This window comes from Varanus komodoensis, unplaced genomic scaffold, assembly GCF_004798865.1.
Source record: "Varanus komodoensis strain SLA01 unplaced genomic scaffold, ASM479886v1 scaffold18_3, whole genome shotgun sequence".
In the NCBI taxonomy this organism is placed as follows: Eukaryota; Metazoa; Chordata; class Lepidosauria; order Squamata; family Varanidae; genus Varanus; species Varanus komodoensis.
The window spans coordinates 11256573-11270783 of NW_025335549.1; the positions used below are offsets into that span (position 1 = coordinate 11256573).

General features: G+C 42.2%; 1 protein-coding gene across 1 annotated transcript in view; it reads right to left on the reverse strand.

The window, feature by feature from the left end:
- DACH2 (dachshund family transcription factor 2) overlaps positions 1-14211 on the reverse strand; it is a 265678-nt gene that overhangs the window by 60476 nt on the left and 190991 nt on the right. Inside the window, exon 5 of the mRNA XM_044427377.1 lies at positions 1477-1632. Within this exon, the coding sequence (XP_044283312.1) occupies positions 1477-1632 (156 nt within the window). The remainder of the gene's footprint in view (positions 1-1476; positions 1633-14211) is intronic.

The following is a 14211-nucleotide window of genomic DNA, read 5'->3' on the forward strand; positions in this document are numbered from 1 at the left end:
GACCAATTGACATGCAAACGAAATGCAAACTCAGACAGAATATCACAGCACAGCACCAGTTGTTAAGGGCCAGTTCAGCAAGCATTTTCAAAAGCGAGCCCACCTCATGCACGCAAATAACGTCCGATATTTGATAGACCCTTAAATGGATTTGAGGAAGGCAAGTGAGTGAGCAGCATTATGTTTAGCTTTGCTTTTAATGATACCAAACTAACCTGAAAGAGAGAGAATGAGGAAGACAGAGAGAGAGAGAGAGAGAGAGAGAGAGAGAGAGAGAGAGAGAGAGAATGAGAGAGAAAATGAGAGAGAGGGAGAGAGATTCCATGAAGAGAAATTCTAATTTTGTGCAGACATCATGACTGATGTAAGTCTGTTGAACCACACAAACTAGAACATAAAATTCAATGGAATAGATAAACACACATGCAAGCTGGGCTGTGGGATGGAATGCTGCAAAAAGTCTACCAAGTTCTAACTATATATGGAACCACAGAAGGTATTCTATGAGTCACAGTGAATGGGTCAATGCATCCACTGAAACCTGTAAAGAAAATGATGATGGTGGAAAATATATTCCAAGTAAGTTAACAAACCCCATCTTTAAAACGTAAGGAGAATGCAAAGGAAAACATCACCATGCAGGTCTTATATCTTCCCTACTCATTTGCTATCGCTCTTTCACAACCATTTTCTTGACCCCTTGTCACTCTATGATGCATCTCATCTGTATTCTTTTCCTTCTCCTGCCTGAACAATGCATTCTTTTGCGTGTGGGGAGAGAAGAGAGATGGAGAAGGGGAAGGGAGCTGCATGTTTCAATGAGGTTAAACCACTAAGCTAAGTGGAATTATCGAAGAAACCCATGGAACTGGGAATTTTTCCCTCCAGCGTTTAGAGACAATCTGGCTGTTCCAATGGCCTGTTGCCGTGGGCCCAAACATAGGTATAATAAGGGCTCCGAGAGTGCAATTCTACACACATCTATGGAGAAGAAAGTGACACGGAGTTCTGTGGTAGGTAAGCATATAATTGCAGTCTAGGTAATTAAGGACACCATTAGCTTCCTGTTGAGGTGGATAGAAAAATATCCTATTGCTTTTCACCAGCCATTTTTGTGTCTGCGTGACATTGCAGGAGACTGATGCAGTACTACATGATGGGAAGAAGAATTTAACAAATGACAATTCGTTAAATTTCTCAAGTTATGGCTTGGGATGCTTGGGAAATTATTTTTGCACTCTGAGACAAGCTGACCTGATGCGTGCATCGTAGACTAAGTAAGAGCTTGGCTAAGAACTTCCTGAATGCTCCAAGGGAGTTTTGGCTCAACGCATCTAGCAAAATCAGAAGAGTGATCCAATGGCCATCTGTGGAGCCTGGGGGGAGAATCTAAGCGAGGAGTCCCCTCTCCCCAAGCCTCCACGCCATGTGGAAAATGGGGGTGTCCCAGTGTGCACCCCAGGCCAGGATACCTACTGTTGGTGAGCAGATGGTTTTGCTGCAGAGGGCTGAGAGGATGTGCCGTCCCCAAGCTGGGCTGCCCCGAGAGTGTTGCATGACCCACTCCATGGTGAGATCCCGTTGTGATCGGAGACTGGAGTTTCTCTTTGTCCCATGAGGATTCGCTTCCCCCTGCAGAAGAACATATCCAGAAGAGAGCAAGACAAGATTTTAAACAGTTGACCGGAAGGAAGATGCAGGCTGCTGCCCAGCAATTCATTTTCTTTTCTGATCTAGGACCACGAAAACATTATTTTGCTTCTGTGGATGGAAGGAGGATTAACAGAATGATGGCAGACAGGGAGGCACACCTAACGAGTTCTAATCCTGTCAAGCTGCTTGAGCGATCCTGGGTCCTTCTAGCCCGGTCTTTGCTGCCCAGGCCACTGCACAATAGACATGCTTAATGGCTCTAGCGAAGTTTCAATCTTCTTGGCTTCACTCTTGCACCTTTTACACTCTTGTCGCTATTCAGCCGGACTCCACAGTGCAAAGAGGGCAGGCAGGTGTGATTTTCCCAGGACCGGAACAGGAAGAGTGACACAGAAACCCTGACCCTTAGAATTCTGGACTGCATTGGAAGGAGCATGCTCTGAAGGCAAGGGTAAATCTCCAAATGCTTGGGACACCATTTCCTATCAGCCCCTGCCAGCATGGCTGATAAGCAGTAATGCTGGGAGCTGAAGGCTAAAACATTTGCGGATCTACCCGCTGCTCTTCCCTGCAGTGTAGAGCAGAAGGTTCCAAATCTATTCAGTTCTTCAAGCAAGCACACAAATCTTGGAGTGGAAGGCAGGGGAGGAAGCCAGGTGGGCAGGACCCTGCAGCCTGGATAGCTGATTGTCCTTCCACATAATGAGTAGGAAATACAGAATAAATTCAGAATCGGAAGCAAATATGTGCCCATGAACATCTTATATGGCTCAGAGAATTAAGTTGCTCTTTGCACGACTCTGGCCCAAAAGGTAGATTCTGGATTTTTTAAAGGTGTTGCATTACTATGGAAGGGTGTTTTGTTGCTTCCCCAAAGTATAGAGCACACACTGCCCTGATCCACACTGAACTTCTTGTTCTATGTTTTGGTCAATTGCTTTTCCTAAGATAAGACCTTTATGTCTAAATATAGGCAAAGTGATGCACAGAGCAAGCCTGTGGTGCTTGGGAGAGCATCCCCGGAGCCACAGGGAACGGTGGATTCCCCACCCCTCTAAGAATTGTTGCAAGGCTGTGATATCAGAATAGGGGGAATCTGAGCGGGGCTTCCGCCCCAGCTGCCACGGAGCTTTCCATGGCAATTTTCTGTTGCAATGTCAGAAACATAGAAATTCTGTGCCATAATGATTACGCAGTGGTTAAAACCTCTGAAGAGGCTAAATGCTACTTCAGACACCTTCCAGTTTTGGGAGAAAAATACTCAGTTTGATTTTGCATTGGTAAAGGCTTGTGTGAGCAGTGGGAAAGAACCTGTCTGGCTTATTGACATTGCCAGTAATTCATTAACTTGATTTCCAATTAAAATCAGTAATATTTCATTGACATGAAAAGGACAGTAGCAGTAAAAAGTGCATCTTAATTGAAGATGGAAGTAACAGCACAGAAACACTCAATATTCTTTATGATAAGCACTTGGCTAATAAATGTGATTAATGCTATCAAACAGAAAAATTTGAAAGATCAATGATTGAGCAAAAAGGGAAACACTCCATCATTTAATACTGCAGCTAAGCTATGAATTACCTTTACTATTACAGATTTGTAATTGGCAACAGTGATGAGCAACACATTGACAAAGAAGGATGCTTTTATGCTTAGCTAAATTATACCATATGTTCTAATATAATGTGGCATAATTACCACAGTGTTCAGTGGTGCCGCTATATTTGTGTTGCTTGAGTCAGCACTTCCATCGTAAATTTAGCACACTGAACATGGATGGCCCAAGTTCACAATGACAAAAAGTCAACTGATTCTGGCTCTATTTGTACATATTCTAACACGCCCATAGTACAACCGGACTCATGAGCACAACCTGATATTAAAACAAAATTTAATTCTGGGGGGAATGAAAGGGACTTTTCCCCTGGAAACTGCTCTCTCTAGGTTTTGAAATGATCTGGGTTCCCTTTTACTCAGCTCAACACTGCAATTATTCTCAGTTAGGTAACAGTTAAGAGAAAGTTCACTCGTTACTTAAAAACAAAGCAAACCTCAAAAACGTCTTTTGTATTTTGCAAAGTAGAATAATTTGGTTGTGTTAATGTACTCTGCATGTTTCTCACTTTTGCACCAAGGTGTTTTCCCCTTCCTTTTATGCTATGTATACCTAAAAAGAATAAAGAAAATACATTCATGTACAGAATAATGTACAGGAGGAATGCAAAAGACAGGTACTTGTTACAGGGATAAGATGAATGTACAATCCAATGGTTCCCAGAACAGAGATATTGGGAAAGATTCTGAAGAATTTTGGTAAATGGAAAGAGGTGATCATGAGCAGCAGGGAAGTTGAACTTTGACTGTCCAGCTTTGACAGCCACCTAGGATCTCAGGTTGAGATAATCTGCATAGATGTGAGGAATTCTAGGAAGTGAGCAGGGGTCACCAGGAGTAGGTGAGAAATTGGACTTAGCCTAGGATCCAGCCTATCAAGAGCCATTGGAAATTTGTTTCTGCTTTCCAGGGCATTAGCTATCCCACCCCATTCAAAGTCACCTGCACATCTGATCAGCATTCTCTGCACCCCCTCGCCCAAGTCTTTAAAAGAAATATTGTCAGTACAGTCTCTGATGGCTGCCTAAACATGGACAGAATGCACTTCCTGTGGGAGGGCCAGAGTGTGCTGTAACATCATCTTGCTGCTGCTTGAAAGATGCTGTGGGATGTGGGGTGGTCCCTCTTTGTGGGAAGACTGAGTCACCCACAACATCCTTCAGGTGGATCGACAGGTTTGGATGTTGCATCCATACAATGCCCAGAACTGAAACTCTCTGGCTAGTGGACAAAATAAGGCAATGAAATACAATAGCATAAAATCATATTAAAAAGGGCATGATAAAATATGAAATTGCAGTAAGAAGAAAGAAACAAAATAAAAGCTACTGGCAGTCCAAGGAACATATAGTGCATGATGCATTTTGTTTTAACTGAAAGTGGGGGAAGACCAAGGATGATGATGATGATGTTGATGATGATTATAATAACATTTCTATGCCGCCCCTTGCCGAAGCCTTGGGGCGGCTTACAACACAATGAGATACATTGAAATACAATAGAACATAATAAAGGATAAAGGATGGGAGTGGGGGAGGAGTTACCTGCCACTGAAAAGACCACAATGCAAACTTCTTAATGCAAGATGTTATGCCTGCAATTCTACACTGGGAAGTGCAATCCTTTGCTTGATTACTCAGAGGCAAGTCCAACTATATTCAAGGAAGCTTAAATATACCTTAATATGTATATTAAATAAAATAATTTACCCCAGGTAAATGCATGCAGGAATGAAAACTGATTTTTTTCCCCCAGAGAGAATGAAACAACTCAAATGAATCTATGTACTGTGGGGGAATGATTTTAGTAATGCCTTTCAAAATCACTGTGTTTTTTGTTGAAATATTTTTGCCTTATATAATTTAAAGGGAATCACACTCATGCACACACTCATAGGTAATAAATGCCAAAAAAGAAAAAAGAAAAAAAAATCCAAATACTGCTGGCTGTGATTCTGAGTTTTTTGGTTTTCTCAGTGCTTCTTTATTGCAAAGCAAAAATGTGCTGCAGGATTTATTGTTTTTACTCCTCTGTTCTAATTGTTATTCATCTTTCATGTTTTAGAGTGTCTACATTTTTATGGATTGTTTTAATATAGTTTATGATGGCACAATGTAATAAGCTACCTTGGGGACGTTGTTTCAGCAGAAAGGTTAACAGAAAACTTTCAGCAAACAAAAATGTTTTGATTCACTTTGTCTGGTTTCAAAAAATGGATATATGAGAAATTTGTTTCAATTCATTTTGGACTAAAATTTACTCACTTTACACCTCCAGAATTATACAGAGACTCCATCACAATCTGCAGTTGAAGTCTCTCCATTTCCAAACTTGAACTGCAATTTGTGGATTAAAGAGAAATGCATTTGAAAATGCTTGATTTTGAAAACTTTGTGGAAAAAGGGGCACTTTTGAAATGTCTGTACCACCATCAATAGGAACACTGCGTACCTCTCAGTGTGCACCAAAATGCATAATGAAACGTACACTTTTTGGGTACAAAAACAAAGTTCACAATCTGATAGGGATATGAGTTATCTAAAGGAATTTGGGAAGCACAGGTGTGGCTGATAATACACAAGGTAGATCATTGAAATTAATGTAGCTTGACGTAATTAGACTACAATTCTCGGTCACGTCCATATCTAAAAGCAAAATAGTGTACTCATAAACAGCACAAAATCTGATGACTGCATAATGTACCCTTTTTCTGGATAAATAAATTTCTTCAGAAAATGTTGTAGTTCGAGGCCAAAGCTTTCAAATTGTTTCATCCACACTGGCAGGATCAGAAACAAGTTCCAAACATTACGAATTTGATCTCCATTGCATAAAGAAGATTTTGTGTCCATTTTTATACATATCTAGGGCAAAAACATGTCCCCTCTCCCCACCAGACACATGTACATGAATGAATGAATGCAGAATAACTTGGTTTAGATTTCAGGAAAATGGTTCTGCAGGGGGATTCTACAGAAAGAGAAACAAGAATGTTATAAATGGATGGTATGCTGTATGCAATTGATTAGAAAGACCAGTGCGTCTGTAAAGCTGTGAATCTGTTGGACACTGGCAAAATAAATCTATGTGCAACTGAACAGAAGGGAATAAACATGTTACCTTTAAAAAAATCACAACACATTTTCTATTATAATTAAGACCGTTGAGGGTCTATATCACTTACTTAAGAGTGAATACACCCTCTAAATTGAGCGGATGATCCCTGCCTGGATATATTCCAAATAATACCTGCATGATGGATGCTAAACAAGAAGAAAAGGCACCGAATCTGGGCCAGCAGAGTCGCCACCTATAACATTTCAATCCAAAACAGATTCCTTGCCTGGGATGCCAGTTTAGCTGAGCTGTCTTTGGATACTTTTTACACATATAGTTGCCTTTTTTCCAGGGAAGACATGGACTTATTTTCTTGGGAGCATCCATTCATTGGCCAAATAGTATCATATTTTTGGATCTTCTCCATACATAGATAAAATATACAGAAATCTTCAACACAGAGAGCAGAATTAAGCCACTGGCTTTCCCCGAACATGAGAATACCCCAGTCATGTGACTTGAGTGCCACTGGTCTCCGAAACATCGTGTGGGAAGCCAAAAACCTGTGCAAAGTGGCAGTCACACACAATTCTAATTGCCTACCTAATTAATTATTTTCTATACTGCCCAACAGCTGACACTCTCTGGGTGGTTCACAACAGCACACTAAAAATACAATATAAACTATAGTGTACTGAAACAGATTAAAACATCATAAAATTTTACAGTACCAAATTTAAAACAGATTAGACAAATAATAATGAGGAAAAAAATCTTATGACCTGTTTAAAACACTACCAGGTCCCAGTAGACTACCTGAATGCTCTGCAATAGAGGGCAGTTTTTACCTGGTGCCAAAAAGATAATAAAGTGAGCATCAGGTGGAGCTCTGTGGGGAGCTCATTCTGTAAGTAGGGGGCCACCCCTGAAAAGGCCGTTCTTCTTATTGCCACCAACTAAGCCTTCCTTGCAGTGGCAGTCAGAGGAAGGCCCCAGAACTTGATTGAGGTATCAGGGTAGATGAAGCCTGGGAGAGATGTTCTGTCAGGTATTGCGGTCCCAAGTCATGTAGGACTTCATAGGTAAAACCAGCACCTTGAACTGGGCTTGGAACATAAGGTCAGCCAGTGCAAGTGGTCCTGAACTGGTGTTTTAGGATCAGACTGTCTGCACCCTGTTATTAGCCTGACCGCTGCATTTTGCACAAGGCGCAGTCTTCAAGGGCAGCCCCATGCAGAGTGCATTGCAGTAATCCAGTTTAGAGATTCCAAGAGCATAGATCACTGATAGCAGGCTATCTCTGTCCAGATAGTGGTACAGCTTAGCCACCAGCCAAAGCTGCTAAAAGGCAAGTTGCAATGATAAATTCAGTGCAATTGTGACCTGGCTTGATCTCTGCAGCAGCAGAAGAGTAGTCTAAGCTCCTGGACTCAGAAGCCAGGAAACACAGCTGTGATTGTGCCTGCAGCTGGACCAAACAATAAGCCAGAATGCCAGTGGATCCTGATTCATGGCTCAGGAAGAAGCCACTGGTGCTGGCTGCACGATCATTCCCACTTGGCTATTCCTGCTAAGCAGCAGCAGCCTCAGTCTCAGTAACCGGGGACTTTCCGAAGGAGAAAAGCGAAGCTTCGCCTCCAAACGGGGATCCCTGGTCTGTCCTGCTCTGGGCCTTGATAACGGTCAGCAGGTGGTGGTCACCTTTCTCACCATGCAAAGCTGCACATACTGTGAAGTGCAGTGCAAGCCATACCTTGGGGCACCTTTCCAGCCCTTTCAAAAAAGAGGATGCAAGGAACGCTCAGGGGCAACATCTGCAGGAACATCTGGAACTGATGAAAACCCAGTAAAGTCTTTGGGTCATGGCACACAGTCCACACTGACTGGCAATGGCTCTTTGGAGTACTGGGCTGAAGTCTTTCTTGTCACCCAATACCTGCTCCTTTAAAAAAGGATATGAGGAACTGCAACTGAAAGCATATGCATGCAAGGCATAGAGCGGCACAAAAGCAAATACTGAAATGTGGGTACTCATTATGACAGGCCCCATAACCATATGCTGCAAGAAGAGTCCAAAATTGCAGGCATTTCTCTCTCTCCCCCGGTGTCCACACAGGTAAAAAATCGGCATCATACAGAATATTCCCCAGTTTATTAGGATCAGTTAATAGTCATAGAATAGATCTGGCAATGGGTGCTTGGCTGGAGAGACTGAGAACTGCATGAAAAAGAAAAGAGAGGGATACAGCATGTTCCCAAGCATTGGTTCAATACTTTCTAGGAGTTTCTTTTCCCAGCACCAGGGACAAACATTTTATCTCAAAGTCAGCAGACCTAGCAGTCTTTATCTCCTCCAGAAGCAGGAATTTTGGTAAAGCCAATGGGTTTTTAGTGGAGCACAACTGTATTTTTAACACAGAGGAAAATAACCCTATTTGGATTCTTTTAACCATTCAGTGATAGAACTGATTTTTAAAGCCGGAATTTCATTCTGTCTGCTTGCACTAGGTAAACATCAAGCATTCGCACGCGAGGGAGCTGGGCCATTGTTTCTGAAACTAGAACCTGCTTCTGAAACTAGAACCTTTCTAAAATGCAAATTTGCTTTACAGCTTTTGGTGGACAGGGATGGAAACACTTTTCAAAAACTAATCTAAGTTCAATCATCTGACATCATTTTCTTTTTTGCTTTGAGATTCCTTCTATCTATTTTTAAAATTGAGTGGTCTGTCTAAATGAAATTCACACTGTGCCCTACATCTATCTGTGTTTGACATTTGATTTGTTGCTATATATTTCTAAGGGTGGGAGTGGAGAATTGAATTCCCTTGCTGAAAGTAGTAATGGCTTCAGTGCCCAAGCCTGATAAATTCCCCCAGAAGCTGGTGTGTGTCTTGGGACTTCCTATGGTTCAAAAATGGGTGTGCCAGTGCTTTGCACTGTTGCCAAATAAGCAAATGAGGAATTCTGTGTATGTTTCATGCAGGAAACAGGTAGGAAAAATTAATTTTGCTTGAAATAGAATGATTAGGTATATCATTAGCTATGGCTAGGAATACAAAGTCATTTGTCTGTTAATGAATTTTGTCTGTTTGTCTGTTAATGTCTATTTGAATTTTGTCTGTTTGTCTGTTAGTCATTTGTCTGTTAATGTTTGTCTGTTAATGAATTTCAGTATAGTTCTGGATCACTAAGTGAACTGAAATTCAGTTAGCTTTGAAATTTAGATTTAAAAATTTTGCAGTGGGATTCACCATTCCACAAAGAATGCATGCAAGTCAAGTATGTATTAAAGCAAATATCATTAAGTTCTTCCATTGGGAAAACTGATTGTAAAATTTGACTATTCGGCAAAAATATCTTGTTTGGCTAACAACATTAAAATACAGGTTAACATCACAATTATTGCAATTACAAATATGGGGGACAAGACAGGGCCAGAAGAAAAAAGAAACCTGCTGCCAGTAGAGTGAGGTCTTATAATCTGGTGGTAAAATTACATTCAGGTGGTCCTGAAATATTTGCGGAAGAGGACAGTTTTCTCCTGGCACTGAAATGAAAGTAGTGATAGAGCCAGGCAGGCCTCTTTAGGAAGCCCTTTCCAAATTGGGGGGCAGCTACCGAGAAGGCCCTTGCCATCCCCTTCACTTCCTTAAGGGATGGTCTATCAGAAGGACTTCATTCCCAGATCTCAATTTTTGTGGTGTTTTTGAGCTCACCTAAGCACTGTCAAGGATGGTGTGTGTGTGTGTGTGTGTGTGTGTGTGTGTGTGTGTGTGAGAGAGAGAGAGAGAGAGAGAGAGAGAGAGAGAGAGAGAGAGTTCCATTACTCATCTCTCCATTGTGCTGCAGCCCTCTAGCCTACCTGTGTTCCCTGATAAATTACCACCCAATGTCGCCCCTTGGGCTTCAGCTGCAGTGGAGGAAGCTGGGGAGGTGCCAGACTGCCATAGAAATGAGTGCACAGTGACAGACAGGGCATTTGTACATACTCCTCAGCATCTCCTACATACGATAAGCATGAGAAATCCAACCCTAAACCTACTCAATTTTCTTGCACTTTGAATTCCTTTTCAAAAATAATATATTTTTACCAAATTGAATGAGAATTGTAAAAAGTAAGTAGGAGTTTTTTTTGGGCACTGCACCAATAAATACCCTTAAATAAATAAACAGTAGCGCCTGGAAATTTAAGCTGATAAAAAGAAAGGGGAATGGATTTAGTTTTTCAAGCTGGGAATGAAAGAGGAGCCCGAAAATGCATTGGAAAGAGCAGTTCCCGAAAGGATCAGGCTTGTAATAATCGAAGTGATAAATGAATGGTCTACAAAAGGCATTTTGATAGTTCATGCACTGGTTTCTAGAGCTCTTTCGGGTGTTCTGTACTGTGTGCTTGAAGTAAGCTACAAAACTGGTTATCTTAAAATATTAAAAATGGGAGAACTCCAGTGATACCTTACTGGTCTACTTCCAAAAAGTTATCAAGGGGTTCAGTGCATGTAATTACTGCCCAGCCCTGCCAAAGCTCTGAGATATGCCCATTAATTCAGCAATTCTCAGTCGGTCCATCAGTCAGTCACACTTAAAAAATGTGTCTGTCATAAGTTAGGTGTGGTAATCTATTGATAATTAATAATGATGATGAAGATGATGATGATGATGGTGAAGAGGATAGTAGTAGTAGACGTGGGCAAGGGGAAGAGGAAATGCATGCAGAGTGTCTTTTTCAAACTTTGTGGGAACTCTTTGCTGACTGCAAAAGCAATCCTAGCAAGCAAATAAAAGGGCGGAAATTGCAAGCATGTCAGAACATTGGATATCCATCTTTCTACAGCTGGGATGGAGACTATCACTGGACTGTGACCCACTGGCTACATTGGCTAAGGCTGCTGGGATTTGTACTCCAAAAAACATCTGTATGCATCACCCATCCCTATTTAGAGGCTGTTGTCTCAGTCTTAGACTGTACTTTGGCTCTTCTAGTTCAGGACTATTGACACTGATTGGCAGCGATTCTCCAGCTCTTCGGAAAGGGACATCTTTCACTATCTCGCGATGCCAGAGATTCAACATAGGACTGGGGTTCAGTTCATTATATTTATTAAATTTCTAAGGTGCTCAATAACTAATTTTTTTCTAGAGGATTAGAAACCTAGCTCTACCGCTGAGCTAGGATCCTCCCCGCAAGTGATAACTCCAGTCCTCGTGATGTTAGAGGGCTGCTTTCACCAGGAATGTAGGAAGCTGCTGCAAAAAGAGACATACCACTAGTCCATCCACTTAATCTTCACCAGGCATTGGGAACATCTGATCCGCCTCTGAATCAAACCCACTTGGCCCAACAACTCTAACAATGAGATCCCTCTTTTGCTCTTTGATGTGGGTGAATTTCAAGAGGGAAGGACAAAACCTTCCACCCCTGCTCCTTTCTACAGCTGCCATTTTGTTATGCCCATGACTAATGCAGAGGCCAAAGGAATGCAGAATCAGACCAAAGGGATGCCGATCAGCACGGTTGATTCCATGTGCTCCAAAATCCCTTTGTTGATTTCCTATTGCTGCAAACTGGCATGGCTAATCTTTTAGCATCTGCTAGTTTTGGAATTTCTCAGGAAGCAAGGCATGTATGCATGTGTGTTTCAATGGGATGTATAATATAGAAGGGAATTACTGAAAAGAGCAGTCTAAAAATGTAACTCAAGGAGCAATCCTAAGGGCCCTAGAAAGGAGCAATCCTAAGGGTCCTAGGGGCTGCCCATTACTGCAGATTCTCTGTTCCTCTTGCAGATTATCCCGAGCCTCTTGCGACTTCCTTCCCCTTGCCTCTGAAATGGATGGAAATGGGAGGAAATGAAATGCAAGGTGAAGATTGCCTCCGGCATTCTTCCTGTTCTGCATAAGCAGTGTGGGCTGGTGCTTCCAGCATCCGTAGAGGAGCACAACCACCCTGGGATGAAGTCTGAACTTTTGAAGAGTCCTACGTGGTGCTGAACCCACCTTGAGCCAGGCTACAGCTCTAGGGGGACCACCCGGCATTGGTGCCACCAGCTTTCCACTGACCATGAGCCTCCAAATCTGGAGAATTACAGTGAGCATTATAGGACTGAACCCTCCATAAAGAGGCCCTCTCCAACCAGGCTGCAAATTGGTGCATGACGCTCATTCCCTTCTGCTCCATTCCTCCCGAAAGCAAGAGTGACTAAGCAGGCCGTAGAGTGTTCACTTAGCTGTTGTCCAAAGCCAGGATCCTGGTTTGCTGCCTCCTTTATGATCTGGGATAATAAAGCAGGGTTTGTCCTTGGCTTACAAGTCCTGCGTTGCTTCAGAACAATAAGCCAGTAGTGCAGGTGTGTTTATGGTGTGCAAAGCAAATTGTGCTAGTGGGAGAAGGGGATCCATGTATGCAACTTGCTCACAGCAAGCCAGAGTTCTCCGGAATCCTGGCTTACTGTTCCATGTCAAGGCAGCTGGTGTGAGAACAGCACAGTGCCTTGGCGTTCATGCAAAAGCAATATATGTGCATGTTCACTAGAGAGGCCACACCTTCTTTGATTTGTACAGAGATTTAACTCGTCCTTCAGCAATCACACATCTCGTCCACCCATGTGCCCCCAAAATTCAAGATGGGGAATAGGAGCAGTACCCAAAAAAGGAACAGACTGTGATAAATGGGGACAGTTGGGATGTAAGCCATGGGGTGAAAAACCAGGCTCAACCCGGATTCCTTTCTAATGGGCTGTCTGGATCGCAACTGCTCTCGACATTAGAACTGCTTCCAAACTTTTCAAAACCTCTTGACTGGGTTGCATTTTGGTGCTATGCAAACAGCACCTTGATGATCATTTATAAAAATATTGACAGCTTGCATTCTCTTACCAGCATCCGGCAACACATTTCCAAATGGTTTGTCCCATTTCTTGCGAAGCAATGCCATCTGCCAAAGGTGGCAACTCCTCTCTGTTTACCGTGACTACCTCCAAGAAGTCATCTGCCACCATCTAATGTTGCCTGAATAAAGGCGATTAAGACTCTGATGCAGCAGAGACTATTGATAATGTGGTATAATTGGGAAGAAATGAAGATAAATGAGGTTGAGGATGGAGAAGCAATTAGTTGAGGCGCTAGTACAGCTGCGTTCTTGGCCTGACTCCCCTGGCCCTTCCTATGGTGAGGTACGCGCAAATTAAACATAATGACAAACGCTCACTTCCCCCAAGCTCTTCATTTTGGGAAGAACGTTGATGTTCATTCTTGACATACCTGTTTAATAAAATTATGACTTTCTTAAAGAGCAATACATCACAGGGACTTCTGTGGAGCGAATATTATTTTATTGACTGTTTCTTCGCTTGTTATTGCTTCAGGGGACTCTCCAAAATCATGTTTTGGAATATGGGAAATGAACCTTCAGTTCAAGAATGCTCTCCTCCAACCCATCTTTCTTCTTGGGTTCCAGTAGGGTGCTTCTGAAGGAGAACTGGTAGGAAACCTGGTTAAAACCAGTCTGGAGGCAAACACTTTCTTGAACCAGAAAGAGAAAGCAAAAGGGGGGATTTCTGAGTTCATACTCTTGATATAATGCTCTGGAAAGATATCACTTTGCATATGAGGCGGGCACGTTTCCCAGCTATATAGAATGAAGACCTGAAGTAGCCTCTTTCTCTGTAGATGACAAATGGCATCTTCCTTTTTTACTGGGTAAAATTGTAGGTTTATGCTGGAAATGAAGAAGCCCTCACAAATAACTGCCTCTGTTTCAAGTTAAGTGTAAAGTAAGTATGATATGATATAAATATGATATTAAATAGGTATGATATATGGTATAAATATGACATGACAGTTGCAAAGAGAGGACAAGATCACCTTAGCGGGAATGGCTGCTCT